Source organism: Caloenas nicobarica, chromosome 2 (assembly GCF_036013445.1).
Source record: "Caloenas nicobarica isolate bCalNic1 chromosome 2, bCalNic1.hap1, whole genome shotgun sequence".
Taxonomy (NCBI): Eukaryota; Metazoa; Chordata; class Aves; order Columbiformes; family Columbidae; genus Caloenas; species Caloenas nicobarica.
Window position 1 is genome coordinate 50,977,604 of NC_088246.1, and position 23,675 is coordinate 51,001,278.

General features: G+C 41.3%; 1 protein-coding gene across 5 annotated transcripts in view; it reads right to left on the reverse strand.

Moving 5' to 3' along the window:
• ELMO1 (engulfment and cell motility 1) overlaps positions 1 to 23,675 on the reverse strand; it is a 316,062-nt gene that overhangs the window by 77,426 nt on the left and 214,961 nt on the right. The window contains exon 1 of one of the 5 annotated variants that reach the window (XM_065628526.1): positions 10,959 to 11,170. The exons of 3 other annotated variants lie outside the window; for them this stretch is intronic. Coding sequence is in view for 1 of the 2 variants with exons in the window: in XM_065628525.1 (XP_065484597.1) it covers positions 10,363 to 10,371 (9 nt within the window). In the remaining variant the exon portion in view is untranslated. Of the gene's footprint in view, positions 1 to 10,362; positions 10,382 to 10,958; positions 11,171 to 23,675 lie in introns of those variants that run through there. One more of the 5 variants, XM_065628525.1, reaches the window with a different exon arrangement.

Genomic DNA, 23,675 nt, shown 5'->3' on the forward strand with positions numbered 1-23,675 from the left:
GACCATCTCCAGAAGACATGACTTTCTTGCCACTCTCTGTGATAAAAGAGAGCAGAGGTTATATAACCCGTATGTTAATTTAGTATATACCCAATAGGAAGCAAGCCTGCCAGCCAGTATCATGTGTGTGCCTGCAGCTTCTTCCCGTGTCATGTTCAGGGGCAGCTTCTGAAAGAAGATCAGTTTGGCCAATATAGAATTTATAATGCCTCTCCAACAGTAAGCTGGAGCTAACTTGAGTGTCCACTGGAAGGCATCTATAAACATCTACAGTATAGTTCCAGATACTCGTACTGTTGAAAACAGGACCACTGGTTTTATAGCATTATCCTGGTATCTATGCTTCTAAATTCCTTTATCTTAGGAATGATTTTCTAAAATAAAACTGAGAGAAAAATAAGGTGAAATGATTTAGTATTTAAAAAAGAGATACACCTAATTCTGAAGGTTCATTTGCGGTGAGCGGTGTGTTTTGCACTGTGATATACCTAAGAATTGGCTTCGTTTTTCTTTCTAATAGCAATCTAGAACATGTAGGTCAGGACAACTACAGTGGAAGTGTTGTAGCCAGCTCATGCTGATATTTCAATGACATCGTCGATGGTTACCACGAAGTATTCTCTCTTACTTAACTTGTGGCAAGGCAAGCCGCACTGAAGCAAAGCACTCAGGGAAACAGTGGACTGCCAGATCAAGTGAGCAAAACAAACAGCCTGCACAGGAAAGCTCTTTTTCATGATGCTAACTGAAGTTTTTCCAGAGGTGGGATTTCTAAGCAGGGATAATTTTCATCATTACTGCAGCAAGGGCATCCTCAAAAGACCCAAAAAGAAGAATGACAGCTAAGCATTACACTGAAACCAACTACTAGACCAGCAAAACTCATTTAAAAGAAAATCCAACAACACTTAACTGGCTGCTAGGTTAAACTACTTTCTATTTAAAGACCAGAAAGTCCAGTTTGGCCCTTAATGAGACCAACACAACTGACTGCAGGGGGTTTGGATTATCATGTTTAGAAATCAGTGGTTAAGGATCCTGAATTACCACAGGATTAAGGGCAGACCAGGCAGAATCTCTCTCAAGCGATCAAAGGCTGCTGTCAAACACATGCAGTTTAATCTTCCTCCCTATCAAACCTGAAAATATCAATAAAACAGTAGAACTCTGTTGTTTTTCTTCCTTTTCAAACTCATACCAAAAACCTTTTCACAGGTAAAATATTTTCAGAACTCAACTCCTCCTCAAGAGTGATACTAGCAAGAAAATAACTTGAACAGTAGGTAATATCTTAAGGCTGTTGTACAGCCTTGTTTCACTTATATATTTGTCAGTATGATATATGTATTAATTTAGGTACTTTTTTTGAAGATGCCTTTTAAGTCTGCCTAGGATTCCAGCAAAAATAAAAATAACCTGGAAATACAGAGATCTGCATATTCTGCAGAAATTTACATTTCCAGTGACGAGCCAGTGAATTGTATTAGTAAGAAGTCTTCTATGACTACAGGGCAAGCCAAAAGGTGCAGTATTCCTGGATTATTTATAACATCTATGCACACAGAGCAAACCATTTTTCTTCTTACACCAGCAACACCAAGCATCCTGGTTATCTCCTCCTACTTCATAAAACTGGACTTTCCAGTAATTTCCAATGATTGTGTTCTTGCATACCGGTGTCATATATATTTAAAAAAAAAAAAGGAAAAAAAAGAAAAGCTTCTGACCTCAAGACCAAGGGACTCAACTTTCCTAAGAAATCTCATCTGCTTTTCAAAGTAGCTCAAATTGTGTTCAGATAGCATTTATATATTGGAACAATCCCATTGAAATACATAAAATGTCTCCTGTGATTAGTTCTGCTTAGGACAACTGAGAACTACAGAAATTGTTATTAAGCAACTGGCTCCTAGATATAAATTAAATGCACTTAAGTTAATTAACTTCTTACAAACACAGAGAAAACTGAAGAAAACTAAATTGTAAAAGCTGTACCCAAACTTTTTTTTTTTTAATATATACAATAATGTAGCAGCTTCCTTTCTGGCCATTATATCAAGTCTTGCGCCAGTCCACTGCAGAGTTCAAATAAATGTAAAATGTTACAGCCAGAATTAAAGAGCTAAGCATTCACAGCAGGGTTTGATTATCAACTTACTTTGGTCTAAAATGCACACGCCTACTTCTGCTGAGTCAATGTGGTTTTAAGAATAGTGAATTCTTTTTTAAAAAAATATTCCCTGCATCTTTAAGGCTATCAGGGCTAGCATGGACTATTTATAGACATCAATGAAAAGGAAGAAGTCTTACTCTGATCTCCTACTGTTTGCTGCAGGTAAGAGGAGCTTGCAGGTTTTCAGCAAAATCTCTGCCATCTCTGGACAAAACTGGAATTATCAACAGGGGACAATTGCACGTCAGCGAGATAAATCAGTGCTATTACAGAATGACTTGGAATGATGAAACAATTTGATTGACTGTGCTGCTGGACTGTAGCAGCCAACTTAGCTACAAGTACTTTATTTCTCTTCCTTTCTCCCTGCATCCTGAGAGCAAAGCAAGTAACAAGCTGTTATGTCTGATGGAACAAACATTATTTTTTTATATATCAGTAATCAAAATTGTTGCTTGTTTTGCGAATGACTCACACAGAATTCTTTGACATCTTTCATCTTCTTTAGGAGGCGGCACCTTTTGACTTACTTCGCAGTGCAATTTGACCACTTTGCTGCAGAAGAAAGACAACCTCTTGATTCTGGGGACCAGCCTGACACTGATGGGAGCCTTAGCACTTGTTTCAACACAGCCAACGTTTCACCTTCTGCATTGGTGTTCCTTCGAAGTAGCTCCTGAGGTTGCACCCTAAGCTCAATGCTCACAGAAGAAATGAATACTGCTGAGGCGACTGGAATTGCACAGCAGGACCACACCACCAAAACCAAAACCCCCGCACCACCGACTGCACTCACTGTTCGCGGGTGCTTTGTGGCATCAGCCACAGACAGATGCTCCAAAAGGGCTGTGGCATCAGAGAGGCATCATCCCCTCGTTAGGTCGCACAGTTTGCCAGCACTGATGATGCAGAGGCAATGATGGGGACACCAGATCAAGGGCATGATCGGAAAGGATCTGGATGCAGGCCCAGGTGTTTGTCTATGCAGGAGATCATGATGAAATGTGCACATTTCTTCATAATCTCAAGAACTACACACTGTGATTATCTTTTGGCAGCCCACTACTGCAAACTGCAACAACCTCTTGGATTTTGGTGCAACAAAATATTTAAATCATAGCTTGGGCAAACCTCGGGAACGAGCAGCAACCACTGCTCTGGTGTTTAAGTCTAAAAATCGTATAATTAGCTGTGGGGCTTTCCTATACTTTCACATTACAAATCTCTCATGTATCTCTGACTGAAAAAAGTAAGTTTCATTCAATTACCAACACCAAACAACACTTAATGGAATTAGAAAGGTGACTATTTCCTTCTTGGTTGAAACCTGACAGCAAAGTGCTTTATAATCCAAAAAATCTGACACACATCCAGCAATTGTTTGTCTTACCAAATCAATGACAAATGCTAATGCTCAGATCTGTGCGCCTGACACACTTGATATTTGCTCCACCAAAGAAATTATTGGTTCGAAGCTTCTAGCTTATACCTTAAATATATAACAAAAATTCAAAGCCCTGAAATTCGCTGGGCTAGAACCTTTAGCAGTGAAAACTGTTATTGGGATTGGTGCAAAGTTCAGCCTGGAGTAGAGGCCAATGACTTTCAAATGATGGAAATCCTGCATGCAAAGGTGGGCTGATATATAATTTCATGCACGAACAAGCAGAACTTATTTTGAGATTCACTTATACCTTTTCTGTACCATTAGAAATGAGCATAATTCCATTTGCAATTGAAAATGGGACTTAAGATATTCTAAGCATAACCCCAAAATGTTGTGTTGCTGTTTGAGATCGGGTGTTAATTTGAGCAGGTGATTTTAAAAGGTAAGTTTGGAAGTGAGAACAAAGGAATTTATTTGTGAAACACCAGCAAATAGAGTTTCCACTCTTCTATTAAAATTTTAACTGGGTTATAATATCATTTAAAGGCAGAAAAATTCAAGACCAACCATTAACATATAAATGTAATCCAGCTTCTCACTGCAGTTACAAAGCACCAGAGGTATTTCTAACTCAAGTCCTTGCCTATTTACTCTGCGCATCAGAGCAGCTTAGTGTTGTAAAAGTGAGAGGTTTCATGGGCATCATATACCTCTTTGCAGCTGTAGCTGTTTCAAAGCATGACCTCAAGAGCTTGAACAGATAACAGTCTCACATCAGGGAGGCTCCCCTTTCTGAAAGCTAAGCAGAGCTTCTGTCAGCCAAATGGCTTAATTCCACCCTACGAAAGGTGAGTATGGGGAGGCGGAGACGAAAATCATAGAATCACAGAATCATTTCGGTTGGGAGAGACCCTCAAGATCATGGAGTCCACCTGTTAACCTAACACTGTCACTAAACCATGTCCCTAAGAACCTCATCTTTTAAATACCTCCAGGGATGGTGACTCAACCGCTTCCCTGGGCACTTCTCCCTGTTGAAAGAAGAGACCAACCCCCTCCATGCTACAACCTCCTTTCAGGTAGCTGTAGACAGCGATAAGGTCTCCCCTCAGCCTCCTTTTCTCCAGGCTGAACAGACCCAGTTCCCTCAGCTGCTCCTCATCAGACTTGTGCTCCAGATCACTCCCCAGCTTCGCTGCCCTTGTCTGAACTCTCTCCGGTACCTCAATGTCTTTCTTGTAGTGAGGGGGCACAGAGAGTGTCAGGAAACAAGACTGTTGATCCATCGTCCTTCCCTTCCCCGTGGCTAGTGCTACAGGTGCATTCTAAGCCCTTGTGTTAAATATAGGGACCGTGAATTAGTTTTCTTGCAGAGGAAGGTTCTTCCAGCCACAACATTCCTCAGGATCATGCTGATTTACCAGATGCAGAGGTGATAACCTTGTGGAGGTGGCAAAAACTAGGACATGTTTCCCTTGGAGAGGGTTCAGGGCAGTAGCTCCTGCACATTCTGGCACATCCCCGCTAGCTCAAAGCCAAGGGCTCAGCTGTGGCTTGTTGTGCTGAGGCAAGGGCACAATACAGCAAAAAGCACACCCTTGGCTCCCCTCCGCCTTATGATGTATCTACAGGGAGGGCAGACGGGCTCTGCAAAGTCACACTGCTGCTTTCACACAGGACAGCAGGAAACACAGCCAGATGAAGAGCGCTGCATTTCTCGCTCTGCAGACAATTTCCGGGACAGTCGTGGCATCCCTTCACAAGTATTCACTGGAGCAGGGATAAATCTATGACATTTACACTTTTGCCAGAGAAGGCTGGAAACTGGGAAAGACACCACACCTTGATGAGGGGCTCCAAAGGCAGCATTAAATTCACCATCCTTTGCAGTGGTGTCTGCTAGGCACCAGGCAGAAAACCCCCTCTAAAGTTAGAACCTTATTAACTTTCATAGGAAAACGCTTGCAGAGCTATATTTGTAGGAATCTAGAAAATCTATTTTTTTTTATGTCTTCGAGTCTGTTTAATTACCTCGGTGAGGCTAACAAATAAAGAAATGTTCTGCTGCTTCTGAACAGAAGAGATGCAGCTAATCCTGAAGGTCTTCCTTTCACTTCCAAGATCCGTGGGTGTGTGTCTTCTATAAATGTGAACTCATTCAAATCTTTTCACCGTTCTCCCCACTTTTTTTTTTTTTTAGATATCCATTTAATTCTCACAAGTGTCAGAATACAGTGACAGCTTTGATCTTACTGGAGATAACCGTATGTGGATAGATTCTTTTTCTTGAAATGCAAACTGGGAGAGGTCAAGTCAGAAGGTTACGTGTATTTGAAAACCTCGTTTAAAAGAAAATGCCTTTGTGTAGCTCGGATGTGAATCTTGAAATATCTAGCTGTGAAAGCTGTTTTCTGTCTCACGAGGTTCCAGGTCTTAAGAAAATTGACGTTCAAAGTGAAGGGAAGACGAAGAGAGTTGGGTTTGTAGCTATGGAACAAGCACTTTCTTTGCCACTTCAAAAGCATTGATAAAAGCAGTCCACCAATTCAGGATAAGAGTGTATTATTTGATGTATTAATTTGACAGTGTGCTAGCATTAATAGGAAGATCTCCTTTTTCACCCCATTACAAGTTTGATTTGTGCACTACAGAGGAGTTTAAAGCGCCCAACTACAGCTAATCAAAGTTCTAATTTATATGAAGGTCATATGTGTCCTCTGAGGTCTGACATTCACATGTTTTTTTGAAACCACTAAATTCTTAAGTGGTGAAACCTGCCAGAATTCATGTGAAGTCCACAAAAAAAGGAATCTATGCCCCACAGACTTTTCAAAATGCTGCAGATTTATTGCACTACATATGGGTTCTGCAAGTTACTGATACCAAGGGTGCATATCTCAGCTCATATTTTCATTTTTGGAGTGAATGTCATGACCTTACTATATTGGATCTTTATTTAATTTAGGTGAGGTATGTACACGGATGATGCTACACTGGGAAGAGTGAGTACAGAAGACAAAACACTGTGCAGTTACATGGCCTCTGATACTGGATAAAGAAATTAAAATTGAGCCTCTCTGATACAAAGCCAATCTTTCTTCCCATCATGTGTCTCCTCATGGGGGGACACTCCTAAGAGGGGCGGTAGGTCCTAATGATGGGAGATGTGGGGTGAGCGTACTTGTTTTTCTTAACCAGGGAGCAAAGCATTTGGAGTGAAAGAACACAGGGCAAAACAGAAGGAATTTTTCTCCACTAGTGCTGGGGAGGACCCAGATGCTTCAAGAGAAGTACCAGTGATACCATCTCAAGAGAGTTAATAAAAAATTCTGCTTGTAGCCATCACTGCTGCTGTGTCCACTTTTCCAAAGGAGCAGCAGGTGGAGCAGGATAATAATTTATTACAGTATTCTAGTTCTCGGGGAGATACCAAGTCAAAATGTAGAAAGACATCTAGAATTTCTTGCTTTTTACAGTTTTGCAATTAAGAGCAGTAAAAAGTGGTGGTTTCTGATTGTGTGTTTGGGGTTTTTTTGAGAGACAAAATAAATGAGCACACCCAAATAGGTGCAGGCATATTTCCAGGGGCCTGTGCTGGGCTAAACTCTAATTGCAAATGATAACTAAGTGAGGTAGTGACACGCGATTCCTCTTTATGAGACCACTCTTGAACTCCTGCCAAAAATCCCTCTGTACGCCACTTAGTGCTTCAAGACAATGGAAGAATAATGACAGGCCTGTAAAATCTGCTGGAATTGACAGTTCTTATTGTTCCGAAAACTTTTTGTGATGCACAGGAGTTTTCAGATTAGCACTGCACAATGTTGAACAAAATGAGTGTCAAGCAAATCAATGGGCTTTTCACGATTCACTTGTCTTTGTTTTACTGCTGTTCCATTTTTATTCTGTGCTTGGCGTTACTTTGTGGTGTGCACTTGCCATTTGAGACACGAGCGTGCATGTACTGAACAGGGAGAGAGAGCTTTCCGTGACTTGGCGTGATGCTCTACGTAAGCTGAGTCCTAGCACGGAGTAGCTTTTCCTAAAAATGTTTTCTAACAGACGCAAAAATAAGGAACTGTTCTCATTTGAGCTGTTATCCTCATTTGGAGTTACAACTGTCTGCAATTCATTTGGATGTAAACACACCAGAGCCACCTAAAGAAGAGTACTTGTTTTGTAGTTTGCGTAAAAGTTTTACCTAATTACTTAAATAATGGGGTGAAAACAAAAACACAACTGAGGCAAAACAGAAGACTGGTGGCTCTAGCATCTGTTTACCTAGAACACCAATGACCGCAATGTTTCTGCTGAAACTGAAGAAGGGTTACAATCCAGAGAAAGAATGAAATATTCAAATTTAGTATTTCTGGATATGTATAAAGCCTCCTCTCTGGATTTCTGCTCTATGCTTCCAGTGTAAACTAACATACAAGAACGAGGCTCTGAAAGCAGACGAAGGATAACATATTAAGTTTAAAGCCCAAGGAAACAAGTCAAGACCCATGGGATGCCCATTCCACTCAGGTTTTCAATATTACTGCTGCTAAGGCAAATGGAGAGGAAAAACAACCTGCTGCCTTTGTAAAAATCTTGCTCTTCCAAGAAAAACGTAAGCATAAGACCAAAGTTCAGATCAACGCCTGGTGGCTTCTCATGTAAGTCAATGGAGGTATGCCAATTTGGTCTGGCACCAAGCATTTTAGAAGACATATGAGCCCATCAAAGCGAGTGTTTTCCAATGCAACCAATTAAAGCTACCCCAAGATAGCATTTTGCAGCTTCTGCATCCTCCCAACTGCTGCCAGCACGCCACAGCTCTCACTGAAGCCTACTCACTCCTCTGTTGCTGGAACTCTCTCAGCCTGGGAATCTGAAATGCCTCTCCCACGTAGATCATCCCCAAGCACTAACGACAAGCAACTGTTCTCTGCACCATCAGGTCAAAACCCTAATGTAAGCATGCCTTTCACTGCAACACACATTTCTGCTCCTACCTGAGGCACCACTGTGGTTTGAAGCCCTCAGACAGGCTGATCCAGTGCACTATCCAAAGCTTAGCAGTTATAGCCCATCTCTCTCCCTCCCTGTCCCCCCCACTTTTGTCTGCTAATGCACAGGGATAGACAAGCAAACAAATCCCTTCAAACAAGGTTATGGGAGATATAGGAACTCTACCAGCCACACAGTATTTGCCTAATGCTAGTGACTAAACCTGAGAGGTTTATGTTGTTTGAACTATATCCCTGGAGTCCTAACAAGAACTAAAATATTGTCTTAAGAGTTGCAGTGACCTTAAAAGATAATATTCTCTCTCACATTATCAATCAGAAAATAAAGCAGAAAGTAATAGATATAGAATTAAAAACCCCAAAAGGTGCAATGGAGCTTCATCTTGATGTATCCCAAAGGTGTTCAAAATGACCAGCCTCGAGCCACGAACAAACCATGCCCAAGTGTGCAAGAGTTCAAGTGCTCCCTCAGCTTTTTATGGAATATCTCAGCCTAGATCAAAACATCTACCTCCAAGATGGGCAGCGGGCACATCTCTTTGCTTAGACTGCCGTATGTGATGGGGTTTTCAGCTACATCAGTGCTAAGTAAATACAAATAAATGATATAAGCCCCTGGGGAAGGTGACATAGCAGCTAAATATCTGCTTCATTTCAAAAATTTCATTCTTGACACTTGCAATATTTATTTTTGTTTAGTAGTGATGCAATAAGAGCTAACAGTTATCTTTTTTTTTTTTGCATAGATTAGGAAAATTGTGTTGTTTTTAAGCCCAGTACTATAAGATACCTGGGGCCATAATTTCAATAAAAGGCGAGTCAAACATCCCTGGGAAACACAGGGAAAAGTGACTTACATCTGTCTTAGAAAAGGCAATAATTCAAGCTTAATGAGGGGTTCTTTTGCATTTGTGATACATCAGGTTAAACACTCAAAAGTACACAGAAGAGCTTAATATAGCCTTCACCAACAGACACTCTCACTGTATTGATGCACTGAATTATATGTTCCGTATTTTTCCCATTTATTTTGATCAAACAGTTCTTGAAAACAGTGACAATTCTTTTCAGCATCAACTCTGAGGCAATGCTGACTGCTTTAACTGAAGGGATAAGCTCCACAGACACACCTTCCTGCCACAACTTGCAAAGCAGTATCTTAAAAGAAAAGCTCACCAGTCAAGCCATATTTTAACAAAATCACACCCTCAGCCTGAGATTCCCAGGCAGCAATGTGAGTTCCCAGCAGCTCCCCAGACTGGGAAAGGAAGTTGTGTGTTTAGTTCTAAAATGAACACAAGACACCAAAAACGGATCCCTAAAAAGCAAACAGCTTCATATGATGTTTGCATCTAGTTTGGTTGCTATAAAATTCCTGATACGCATAACTAGCTCAGGCAACACAACGAAATTACAGAAAGGTTTTTCTATCTCTTTTTGTTCCTATTTCTGTCCTTCCTCCTATGTATTTTCATAAACCAGATAAGATGACTACAGCCTCTGAGAGGGTTAAGCAGAGAGTCACTCACAAGCTCCGTGCAGCGAAGCTCCCAGTCTAACAGCAAATAACTGATAAAACATGAACAATGCTGAGCCGAATTCATGGCTGGTGTAACTCAAGTAACCCCAGAGGGTTACAGAGGGACAGATTTGCACCACCCCCCCCCTTCTAAATATACCATTTCTGCTTTACAGAATCAAAAGCAGAGTCCCGACAGGCAAGAGAATCAACTTCTAACTCATGCCCCGCAATGGTGATAAAGGAAACTCTCCACACTTCATGTACTCACCTGTTTCATCAACAAATAGGAAAGCTTTTGAATTAAATGTGTATTTTTAAAAGCCTCCTCCAAAGAAGAAATGAATTTTAAAAGAAAAAAAAAAGAACATAAAGGGCAGGAAAAGCAATGATTTCTGTGCTCAGCACAGTGCTGAATGATGAGCAACGCATGTTTTCTTGGCTGAGGGTCTGAACTAGTGTTTGACAAACCAATAATAATGTGCCTGTTATTATTAAACTGACACTATAAATGCCGGTGACTACATAAGGGCACATCAGACTTTTGTGCCTGTGATATTCTGCTCCATGTGGTTTTCTTTCCTCTTCAAACACAGAGGTACTCTGAAATGCCTCGGAGAATACAGCATCCTAACAGACTAGTCTTAATTAGACTAAACAACCACCCAAGGCAATGCAAACAGCTAACTAGTTTGTTCGATGCCTGAAACCATTAGGAAGAACACATCTTGCTACACATGAAACAAAACCGAGAAATCCTTCACACTATTTGCAGTTGTTCCTAATTGTCTTTTGCCATTCCTCGACATCATTTATTGATCTGTGCCCGGGCTGAAATAGCAGGATAAAGTATACGGATTTACTTACAGAGATCCCGTAGCTCCATCGTTCCCGATGACAAATTCGCCTCCCACACGACAGCGAGCGAATGACTTAATGCTGCTTTTTGCGGAAGGCACAACGCGCGCGAGCGGCAGATGGTCTCCGACGAAGCTCTCTAACGAGATCCGTCCTTGGCGTAGCCATGTGAGAGGAGCAGACCCCCCCCTCCCTCCGCACACCTTTGCCCTGCTCCCCGCGCCCAGCGTGTAGCTTTGCTTATGTTGCGGTACCCGAGGGCTGGTCAGGCTGGGATTGGCACGGGTGGGCGTGGCAGCCAATCACAGCCCTCTTCTCTTTCGGGGAAACTCCTGCCCATTTATTTAGCATCTCGGGAAACCATGTTTCCGAGGAAGAGCGCTGCTCCCTCAGCATCCTACCATCAGACGGGGGCGGGAAATAAATAAATCAGAGCTCCCCATCTCTGGGTCTCCCCCTGTCTGCCTGACTGTTTTTGACGGGGGCTGGCGCTTGACCAGAGGGAGCGAGGCAGCGCTGCTGGGGACCCGGCGTCCACCTTGGTGGGGCCGCGGGGGAGCGCGCCGGAGCTCCACAATTACTCGCTCCATCGCCATGGAAACAGCCTGGATGCAGCGGGCTGGATTTGTGAAGCACATCTGCTGCCAGGCTCATAATCAACTGCAATCTCATCTTTTTTTTCCCCTGCTCTCGGTGCTTATTTGATTGCGAGTTTGCTTTCTCTTTTCATACACGCTGGGAAAGTACACGCAGACAGAGCTGCGCACACGTTGACTTTCCCCCTGTGCAAACACATCACGTTACGCATATTTGTATGAACGTATATACACAAGAAGTATTCACTCATATGCATGCATTTCCTAAGGAGGTACATTCCCTGTGTACCAAAGTAATACACATCACTTGTATTTCAAGTTTGAGTAATGGACCAGCACAAGGCAAGACCGCTGCCTGGGCCACCAAAATACTACATTTCACTTTCCAGTTCCATAAATTGCATCTGTCCAAAACAAGGTCAAAATCTGACACTACTACTATGAAACTTCCTAAGCAATCTGGGCTTCCAAAATTATATCTGGCATCCACTGATGGTGACCTGAGCCTGCAGGCAACTAATTCTAGACTGGATGGACACTATTCTGCCTGGGTCCTGATGAAACATGCCACCAGGAAAAACTCCATGCACAAAAGGGTTGTTAACCATGGGTATAAATCTCTGCGCTATCACCTGACATGACAAGAAAGGAGATATGACTAGGTCACAAGAGGAAACAAAGCAAAGGGACTCGGCAGTTTGGGGTGATTTCTGGCTGTTCCTCAGACTTTCTCTAGGACACCTGAAAAAAATCTCTCATCCTCTCCATGCTTCTGTTACTGAAACTGCAGAATGGGGAGAACACCTAAGTGTATCCATTTATATTACAAAGATAAGCCCTGACAGACTATGAGACACTGACATACTATTATAATGGTGTTAGAGAAGAATTTCAGATGGAAAAAAAGGAGGACACGTTCCTTTTTCATGAACGCTTTCATTTATTTAACTTAAAGAAGAATAAGAAATGAAGGTCCCTCTGAAAAAAAACACATTCCTGTATTGCTCTAATAACACATATCCTCTGCATTAGGCATTGTAAATAGTGGCGTTTTAAAAAGCATTGTGACAGAGTCTTGCAGGCAGATTCCCAGTATAATACTCCCTGTATAATAAAGGCTGCTCCTTGTTAAATGTCTTCTACCAGCCTTCTTTGGGCCTAATCCAGAGTCCAGGCAGGTCTCTGAAGCCCGTTGGTCTAGTGCTCAAGAGCAAGGCCGAGAAAAGAGAGCTACACTGGGAGATTTGGCTTTTCAGAGCATCTGTCACTCAATTATCATTTTTGACAGAGAAACTAGCTTTTAAGAGAACCGGATTTTTTAATGGCTCAGGATGCCATAAGGATTCACTTCTTGCAATGCTGTACTTTGTCAGACTTTTCATTTTCCTTTAGAGCAGCACCACCTCCTACTTCCTGTAGCACCATCACTATACGCATGGCCCCGAGCTTGCGGGCTTTTGTGATCATTCTTTTAGTTCTGAAACATTAAACTGTGGAGAGATGGTCAACGTGCACTTCAGGGGAAGGGGAGGGCTAACTAAAAAGCCTGGATTTGCTGAGAGGTCTTGACAGGAAAACAAACAAACAAATCACCCCCAGAGCCCCCACAGCAATCTATCTAGTTCCATCCCTCTCCCACTCCTGCTTCCACCTAAATCACACAGTGGAGAGGGTGGTCTGAGGGTGTGGAGCGTACCCCATCAATTCGTGTGCGAATAATGAAGCAGCTCAGCAGTTCCAATGTTCCTTTTGCTGGCTGTTACTGTCATGTCTTATGGACTGGAAGTATTGCCAATTTGTTCAGCTTAAAATAGTCACACAAACCATAAATAAATATATCAAATGCTACTGGACAATGAAAAACAACTGTCACATTCCTAGTGGGTCTCTATACTGACTTTTTTTTTTTTTTAGCCAATATTAAATTGGAGAGCTTCATAATCACATTGTTCCTTTCTGTTGTGTGATATACAGAGTTCAAAACTCTCCATTAGGCTGTGCTTTGTTAAACAAACCACTGTTGCAAGCAAATGTAATGATTATCAGTGCAACTTGGAAGCATCTGAAGAAACATTCCCTTGGCCCAGTTTCCAAAACTCTTCATCTGCATTTCACCCACTGACAGGGACAAGATGCATCCCAGATTAGGGCAACCAGTCAAGAACTCAGAAGATCCATTTTTAAGGTCTTTTTCTGTCATAGGAAAGGAACAGAAGTGACAGAGATCTCTGCTTCTGACGGCAGCAAGCTGTTAGATATAACTTTAAGAAACCTCACCCTTTGTCACCTTCTTTTCTTAGTAATCTCCCTTGTAAATTGCATTTCTTTTCCTCCCAAAGTTGTGGTGTGAGAATAAACAGACTAAGAACTTTGTTGTACTCTAAAGCAGGACAGGGCACAAATACCTTAGAAAGCTTTTAAGGAAGATCAAAAATTCAAGCCTAGAGAAATCCAGGCAATTTCAAAGCAATATAATAAATGAGATATGTGAAAAATCTTCCGAGACAGCGGGAGAAAGTGATGTTGTTCAACCAAAAGGATCAAAGATTTTCAGGAAGGCTTCACACCGAAGCTGGCACTTTCCAATCTGACAGCAGCTCTCGGCGGTGCGCTGTCATGGGCAAAGACCTGTTTGTGTGTGGGAGCTGAGGAACAATCAACAGTGATATAATGCTTGCTCATCCTTCCCGATCGTGAGTTTTACTTTTTTTAGCCTAGATACTTACATGGGGAAGATGGTTAACCTACTAACACTTTCCAAGATACAGACTCGCTGGTTGGCTCCCAGTCACAACTCTTCCAGTGCCCTAAATTACCTGCAAATTTTCAGTAAACTTTCCGTCACTTTCAAAAGTCCATTGGTAGAAGCAGCTGATTTGCACCAGGAACCTATTCATTTATTCCAGGAATACCTACAGATTTCCCTTCCACATCTATATTCTCAAAGTAGCAATTAGGACCTAGACCGTAGATAATACGAGCAAGTATTTCAGAGACTTTTAAGGCCACATTTCACATTTAGTTTGCTCTTCCCCAAATCCTAATATCAGAAAACATGCCTCCTTTATTAAAATCCCCCTACACTTTATTTCAAACAAGCATGTTTGGTGGCTTTTGTTTGTTTGTTTTTTCTAATATTGCTGCATCTGAAAGAAGTTTTTGGACAACAACACATAAAAAACATAATTAAAATGAAAATGCTGGGCCACAGTATAAAGAGATATCTATCATTGCTGCCACTTAAGACAGCCTTACTGCAAACCACAAAGCTTATCTGACTAGGGACACCAAGTGATATATAAGCTGCTGAAAACACTGTCAGGAACATAGCTTTGCAAATCAGATTAGACATGACCTTCAGAGGAGATCTGCCACCACAGCACCCAGTAAGGTCTATATGAATTACAGAAACACAGAACCTTTCATTCTGTAAAGCATGGATGGGTTCGAGTTCCACCACTGAAGCACCAATATGCGCGTTCAATATTCATTACCTTCTCCTGTACTTCAAGCGCAGGGAGCATTCAAGTCTCTTCCTGCACCACCAGGCAAGCTGGCCCCCCTCTGAGGATGCATACATATGTTAAAAGCCTTTGAGATGCAGGGAGGTGCATTAAAGAAAATCTCCACTCCTCTTAAACAAATTAAATTAGAGCTTTATAGAGTTTCATACAACAGTCTTGGACACAGACAACAAGCAGTCTGGATGATGACTGTCTAGGGGTGTTGAAGTTGCAATACTTTTTCTTCTCTGACAACTGAAGTTCTTCAGCTAAGCCAAAGACAGCCTACAAACAATCCTGAAATTGGCTACAGGAAGCGACATGAATATTTCTCAGTTTTCCTATTGCTAAATGATTACATGCAGCCTGGGTGGTGAAAGGAGACTTCCTAGTCTAGACAGCACGACTGTAGGCTCCATTTCCACCTCCAGTGTTAACTCCAAGAAGATCTAAAATGCCTCATGTTTAATGCAGAACCAAAGTAGCCCCATCCTGTAGAAAAACAAAACCAACAAAAATCCAACAAACAAACAACAAGCAACAAACAAACAACCCAAGTCAAACCAACCAACAACAACAGCAAACCCTAAACAACAACAAAACCAAACCACGACCACCCCCCCCCACACACAAACAGAAAGCCACTGTAACCACACATAAGAAACCTGGTGTAAAAAAAGGAAGAAAGGGGAACTGGGTTGCTTAGGGGAAGACTACTCTGTCATAGGGAATAGATTTTAAGTTGGATAGATTTTGATACACACACACAAAAAAAGAAAATGATTTCTAACCTTGACAATGGAAACGACAAAGTGCTATCTGACAAACATCCGATGATATTTAGGTTTGCAGTCAGTGTCATATACAATCATAGTTAGTTTGTCTTTATATAACTATCATATTAAAAAAAAGAAGAAAACAAACCTTAAAATACACAAGCCCCTGCAGCTATCTGCAACCTTTAAGTCTCACCATTTCAAACATACATGGCAGTCATGCAGCATGAGAGGGCACTGAAGAATTTCAAATCAGTTATAATATATCCAGACAGTAGACAGAAAAAGGTTTCACAGCAACATCATTGACTTCAAGACTCCTTAAGTACATAACTGCAAGGGCCACAGAAATCACCTTGTGGGTTTTACAAAGTCCATTACATTCACCCTATATGAGTGCTATCTGCCAAATGTATCGCATATTCATCATCTGCAGTTGGGGACAGGATTTCCCTGCTCCCTCCTTTGCCCACTTTTATCAAATGCATATCATAATTTTGTATCAAAAACCTCTCTCATTCACTTACTTGGTTTGGAGCACACATGGCCAGGACTGAACAATTTCACACCGCTGCAGCATTTTACCTGCAATATTCTTCTACCTTTAGCTACTTCTCCAGCTTGTGCTTTGCACAAACTGCCAAACAAGCAACACAAGCTGGATTTATCTGCAATCCAAATAGTTTGAGGCTTCTCTTTAATGCCTGGTCTCCATAGGATGGGAACTGAGGAATGCACAGTGTCCTACTAACACCGCCGAAACACAGTATACCACGTACGTATTTGGTCTTGCCTCCTTTACATGCACGCATGCTCCCCTCCATGTTATTCATTAGTGCATTGCAGTTTTCTTCTTCTAGAAGATGCTGGTTAAATCTCTACTTGATCATATGAAGTGGCAACAGAATTATTTATTTTACTCTTCTGCTTTTAACAAAACCAAACAACAATATGAGGGACAAATGAAGGAAAAAAATAATCTATCTCAGGTATCTGAACTTACTCTGATGCCGTCATGGTTCACCATTTAACTAACGATCCACGATTTTTTTTTTAATGTGTTAATTACATAAATAGGTACTTAGGAACTGCTTAAACAGGAGATTATTTACCCACTGACTGTAGAAGTCCATGTGTCAGCACATCTGCTGCACAGGAAGATTAAATCTGTTCACACAAAACTCCTGCTCTCTCTTGCTAACGGGGAAGAGGTTTAGCAGCGTGAGACCTGAAACAGGGGCTTTGGGTTCAATCCAACAGGCCCTTAAGACTGGCACAATAGATGATGTTAGCAAACATCTTTAGATTTCTAAAAGCTCTGTATATACTTGCCTGGGCACTCAGGAAAACGAAATGAGGGGTTTGATTTGGGAGAGTTTTCTACAAGTGTGTTTTAATTTCAAAAGCTTCTGCTCTGTGTTATTTAAGAGTAACAATCAGGCATACAGCAGCCTTTAGAGGAACTGTATTAGTGTGATTATGCACCTTTAAGAACAGAACAACAATGCTGGTTGATGATATTTAGAAAGAGTGTACTGAAAACAGCTCCATTACAGAGTTATCTTTGCCTTGGTTCACCTTCCCAGCTGCTGTTGAAGGACCTCTAGACCGTTATTTTAATAGCTGTAAATGAGGGCCTATCCACTGTTTATCACATTCATTTCACACCACTTTTGCATCACAGACTTGCAGGGAAGGGTAAGTGTCAGAAGGCTCTGGAGGTGCAGAAAAGGGATTGCCAAGACCACAGTTAATGAGAAGAACAGAAAACATGGGTCTTGCCTCCAGGTCCAGCAAGTGCACAATGAACCTCCTTGAGAAGAACAAGCTCTGTCTGCTTCCACCTCACACAGGCGTGAAAATCAAATTAATGCTCACGTAAGCTGAATGAACAGTTAGGGTTGTTTACCATGTAGTTATTTTTTTGCAGGTATACTCTAATTGGAGCAATTTACCAAGTAGACACTTAGCTTTAGCTAGAAAGAGCAACACCCTCCATACTCTCAGAGGGCAATTTGGAGCACACAAAATGAGCTACTGACACTCCTTTTCAGTGTCAGTCTCTGGCAGCCCTCTGCTTTCACGGGCTTCAGAGCTGCCCTAGGTTAAGCTGGGCTTTGCAAACATCCCCTCCTCAAAGAGAGCCACTTTTTTTCAATCCATGCACATGGAAATGTGCAGCCAAATATACATACCCCAAACACGTGGCGCATGCAGAACAGAAGCATGCCCACACACGCCCATTCACAGCCAAAGGCAGTATAAATAACCTCGCTTTATAAATAGGCTTGCTTAAATGAAGTCTCTTGCTTGAATAAGGCTGACATAAATACTCCTTCTTTTATGCTGCCTGTTGCATCTCGTGTTTAAGTCTGGAAAGTGGCAACCATATTGGAACAACTGGAGAAACCCCAGCAAAGCACATTAACACCTCACTCTGAAGGTCAACAGATATGAAGAACAGGTGAGCCCAACATCTCCATCTAACATATCACTGGTGAAGATTTTGTGTAAAGGAGAAAAGGCAGGCAACTTCTTTTGGTGTGTGTCTCTGTGATATCAAGATAAATAAATATTAGTATGAAAGGCAATAAGAAATTGCAAACAATCAGAGGAGATCTTTGAGCACTAAAGTAGCAGCCCACACAAAACCAAAGTTATAAAAATAAACCTTACACTCTCAGTTAAAAAAAAAAAAAAAAGAAAACAAGAAGTATTAGAAAAGGAAAAGTAACTCTTTCCCTCTTTCTCTGCATCTTTGGAAGGACACCAAATTAATGTCCATACTTCTCACCATGTTCATGTCTGTATTCATCAACGTGGATGGACATTTTATGGACATTCTCTCTCTTATCTTTTTCAAAATATTTCAAGAAACTGTTAAGACTGTTTTCTCTGAAGATGGGTAGGAAGGACCGGCTGTCAGAAAGGACTCTCTGAACCTCCCTCCAGCAACCCTGCTTCACATTCAGCCCACACACCAGGCCCAGCTCTATCAGTGTTCCGGCTCATTTTGTCAGGGCTGTTGCATCTGCTCAGAACTTCCTTCTTGCTAATGAGTCTCTCTCTAATCGATCTTCAGAGTACATATTTCTTCAGTCCCAATCATCCATGAGCTAAAGATGCTGTCAATAGTGCAGCACGGCCATGCTTGCCATCTCAGAGCCTTGTGCTCACTCTCTTCATTGAACTCTGCTCCTTGCACCTGGTAGGTGGAATGATTATTTCATCTTCCTAGTTAAGAGACAAATTTATAAAGGTCGAGCAATGCAGAGGCAGTTGCATCCATGGGTACACACTCCAAGTTTTCTTCTCCCTTCACTCCTCAGCCTCTGCAGCACAAAAACATGTATAGTGCTAAGCCAGTAGTATTTCTACCTGTTACATTACGGCTGTATTCAGGGTTGGACCATTTTCATCCCATTAATGCTTTCCTTTAAAAACATTTCCGAATTGGTTTAAAAAAAAAAAAAAAAAGAAGCTTAAAAAGATTTCAGCCTTCCTTAATCATGCAGGGATATATTTTCAAAGCAGTATGCTAGGAGTATTCCACGTGACTCCCATTCATGTTAAAATTAGAGTCACCAGAATAAACCCCATATGCTGCTTTGAAAAGGTACTGCAACTTGTCCAAGGAAAATTTCCGCAGCTTAATGGTGCTTGCACGATTTTTCTGCCTGCTTTTCTTCCTCGGAGTCCTGAATATATTTTTAACAGTATTTTTTTTTTTAAAATAGCACTTTGTTTCATTTGGAAAAACAGAAAGAAGTGATTTGCTGGTTATCTTGATTCTTCTGTAGCCGCTTTATTTTAAAATTATCAGTTTAAGCAGAATAGCTTTGCTTTGCAGTATGCAAAGCTTCCAATATCACTCTTTTTTTGATACAGTCACTGTAGACAACTTTTCTATCAGAGCTGCAGCCCACAGTGAAGTCTTGCTGTCTTCCACACCTGAGATGTTGCCCTGTCGAGTGGTGCTCAATATCTCTGTGTTAGCCTGAAACTAATTTTCACATCTGGACAGCAGGGAACTTTTTTCAGGAAAAGGTGAGGCGTAGTCTCTCCTTGGCAACAACAGCACCGCTGCTCGTACTGGAGCCAGGCAACGTGAGCGTACAGGTTTCTGCATTCAAGGTCTCAGACTCACATGTGGGTCTTCTACCCAACACAGGGCATCTGCGACACCTGTGGCAGCCACAGAATCCCACCCACCCAAAGGCAGCTGCAGTGCTGGGCTTGCCATGAGTGCAGCTTGTCCTTGTTTGCCTTGGTAATCACAGCGAGCATTGCGTATGCTGTGCTCACATACACACATACTGATAAATACCAGTTGATGATTAAATTTGTCATTTATGACTATTTTCTTCCTGACCATTTGAAGAGAGAGAGACTGTTTTAATTTCTGACAGCTCTGGTTCTCTGATTATTGCTTTTTAATTTTTGCTGCTTACTAATGCTGTGCATGAAAAATGGTGCACAGAAAGACAGTGCGAATGCCATCTCTTCATTTTTTCCTCATGCTTTTCATTACTGTCCCAAATTGCAACACATTTTCATTACAGCCCTTTACATAAAAAATACAGCAAGCACTGCATCTAACCACTTCATTACTCTAACCTTTAAGGGCTGTAAACAAAGGGAAAATATTTTGCTTAAATGTGGAAGGTGCTTCCACCACGGAATAAAAAAATACATCTCCTTGCAAACAAATTGTGCATCAGGACATGAGAAAAGGAACAAAGACAGGGTTGTCCTGTCATTAAAGCACTGACAGAGGAGGTGAGGGCTAAGTCCCCATCTCTACCGCTAATTTTCCAGGCAACATGCAGCAAGACATCATTTATGTATTCTTGTTATCCAAGTAAAAACGAGTTAACATCACCTTTCCTTTCTCCTTTTTTTACTCTCTCTATGTTCTGTCAGTTTAAATGGTGGTCTCCTTTGATCAGAAACGGGTGCTTAAAAGAAATACCTGAAACTTTGCAGGATGGTGGAGTCACAGCTTGCACATGGAGCTAGAACCTGTAAGCAATGGGCTTTAGCTAAAGCACATGCTTGCGTACAAGACAAGCACTTAAACAAACAAAACCCCACCAAAATAAAAGAAACAAACAAACGAACAACAGCCACAAAACAATAAACACCTCCAAAACCAATCGACTGCTAGCCACTCTGCAATTGCTACACACATTGCCTGCTTTAAGCATTAGGGCTCAAACACACTAACAAGTTACTGTGGTTAGACAAGTTGGCACGTCAGCAGAGTTGCACTAGTAGCCAGTGGTAAATATTTAGTAAAACACACTTAACCTAAATTATAGCAAGAAAATTTTGAGGAAATGCTTTTGACCTCACATTTCTAAAAGAGCTTGAACGTTCTTGAGTAATAACAGTTTAGCTGTCAGAGCTAAGACAAGTTAAAACTGCTTTAAAGAGGTCACTGCAGTTAATGGGGAAAGCCTGTCTTCTTAAAAGTGACTACTGGCTCCACCACAAGGATCTTTTGCACTTTCTTTAACATTTGAAAAAATTTATGAGATTGGTTGATGCTGCATCTGTGTTTGTCTCCATAATGATTAATGATACGAATTACTATTTCTGCCTGTTCCATACTGGATAAGAAAGTAGTTTTTACACATAAAACTCTAGAATAACTCAGATTTCTAGAAAGCTCTAGGCATCATCAAGTCCAGCAGACACAGCAGAGCTAACCTTAAACTCAAGTCACGTTGTTTGGGGCCTTGTATGGGCAAGTCTTGAGTCTCTCCAAGGATGAAGATGCCTAATCCCTCTGTGCAACCCGTTGCAGTGCTCCACCAGTATCAGTAGCTGAGAATATTTTATCCTTATGTCCTACTAGTTTCCTTCACTGGAACTTGTCTTTTCATTTTTCACTGTGTACTCCTGAGAAAGGTATGCATCTTCTCTACAGCTTCTTGTTCAGAGAGTGGAAGAAGACACAAGTGGATCCACCCTCCTTCCCCCACCCTTTTCCAGGATGAGCAAATCTAGTTCCTTCACATTCCCCTTGAATGCCATGTGCTCCAGCCCCCTTAATCACCTTGGTGGCCCTTTGCTGGAGTAGCTCCATTGCATCCATCTCTCCCCATTTCTGGGGCACAAAACTGGACACAGTCATGCAGCTGCCACCTCACAAGTGCCAAGTTGGAGGGAATAATCCCTTACTTTGACCTGATAGTTATGCTTTAGCTAACGTACCCCAGCACACAGTTACGTCCACATCACACATGGGCACACTGCTGACTCATCAGCACAGCGACCATCCTGCAAGCAAACAACTGCAGTTATATTTCTAAAACATGAAATTAGTCTTTCTGAGTCCTCAGTTTGCATTGGCAATCACCCATTCTCAGCTTGCTGTGGTGTAGAAATTAATATCAAAGCCCTGGCCATGAGAAAAATCAATACTAGATACTGAAGTGTTACTCTAGCACTAAAATCAAGAAGCGTAGGGAAGGAAATTAGAATCATCAAATTCTTTAAAATGATAATAACTAAAGCAAATTGAGCAGCTATGAAACATTCTGTTCTCTGGAGCTTAAAAGCAACAAGGCAATAAAAATCCCCTAACCCATGCAAAGCCAAATAAGTTTTATGGAGAGATTTTCTTTCTTTTCTCCCCAAGTAGAACCACCAGTTTAAAGATTTTGCTTTAGCTGTTACCTTAAAAGATTATATACAGTGAAGGGCCATTTAGGCCATGTATATAACTGAAGCCATTTGCAAGCTGCACACATCCAATACTTTCTAGCTGAGGTTTACCTCCCAGATTGGTGGAGATAGCTCTTTTCTCTAAGTCAAATAAACTTTGCAGCCCACTGTATGCAGAATTAGGCTAGATAAAAGAAGATCCAGTTCTGTGCCATCCTTATTAAAATGTTGTATTTACGCCATTGCTCATGAGGGAAGACTTTTTTTGTCCATATAGCTACATTTTTAGGAATAAGAAACAGGTCTACAGATGTAATTTTGACTTTAAAACTTCAGCAGTATCTTTCAGATTTCTACCACTGCTGAAAACACATTGCTGCCAGTAACCCCCATCCTGGCTTCACAAACTGGCTTCCAATATTCTAGGACCTCAAAAGGTCCTTACCGATCTCTTCACAGGAGATGTGGCTGCGCAAAGTAGCCAGCAGGTATTCCAACTATAGAAAGTGAGAAAAGTCATTAACACTCTCCATAAGACAGGTGGAAGTGCTGTATGAGCTATGCTGTTACTCCAAGGAAAGGGGACAGGCAGAAGGGAAGACTGAGGGCACAAATCCTTTTGAACATCCGAGTATTGAACAAGGAGTGAGGCTAGAGAAACTTCACTTAGAATAGAGAGAGAAATCCAGTAAGATTTCTACATCCAGTCACTAGTTCTTACATGTGCTTTTTAAAAAATCACATACAGGCCTTAAAATGTGGAATAAGTATCAGCTATACAACAATCAGATCAATTCAGGTTAAAAAAAAAAAAATCATCAGGAAGAAAACAGCCCTTTAACAACTTTCAAATCCCTCAAAAACTCAGAAAGAGTTTTTGGAAGGAATCTGAAAGTTTTGACAGCTATGAGATTACATCCTTCATCTCACAAAAATAAGGATGTTCCATTTTTCTACTTGGTGACTTTTGAGATGTTACTTTCCCTATGAAGGCCTGATCAATTGCTTCTGAAGAAGCTGACAGTGTAACAATGATACACCGAGATCTGTAGTTTCCTTTCGACTCTTAGTTAAGTATAACAAAAAGTTCTAGGCAGTCTTTACTATTCAAGCAAAATGGATACAACTACATTTTTTAAGTTCTGGCTGCTGAGGCTCCCGTATCAGCAACACAACAAA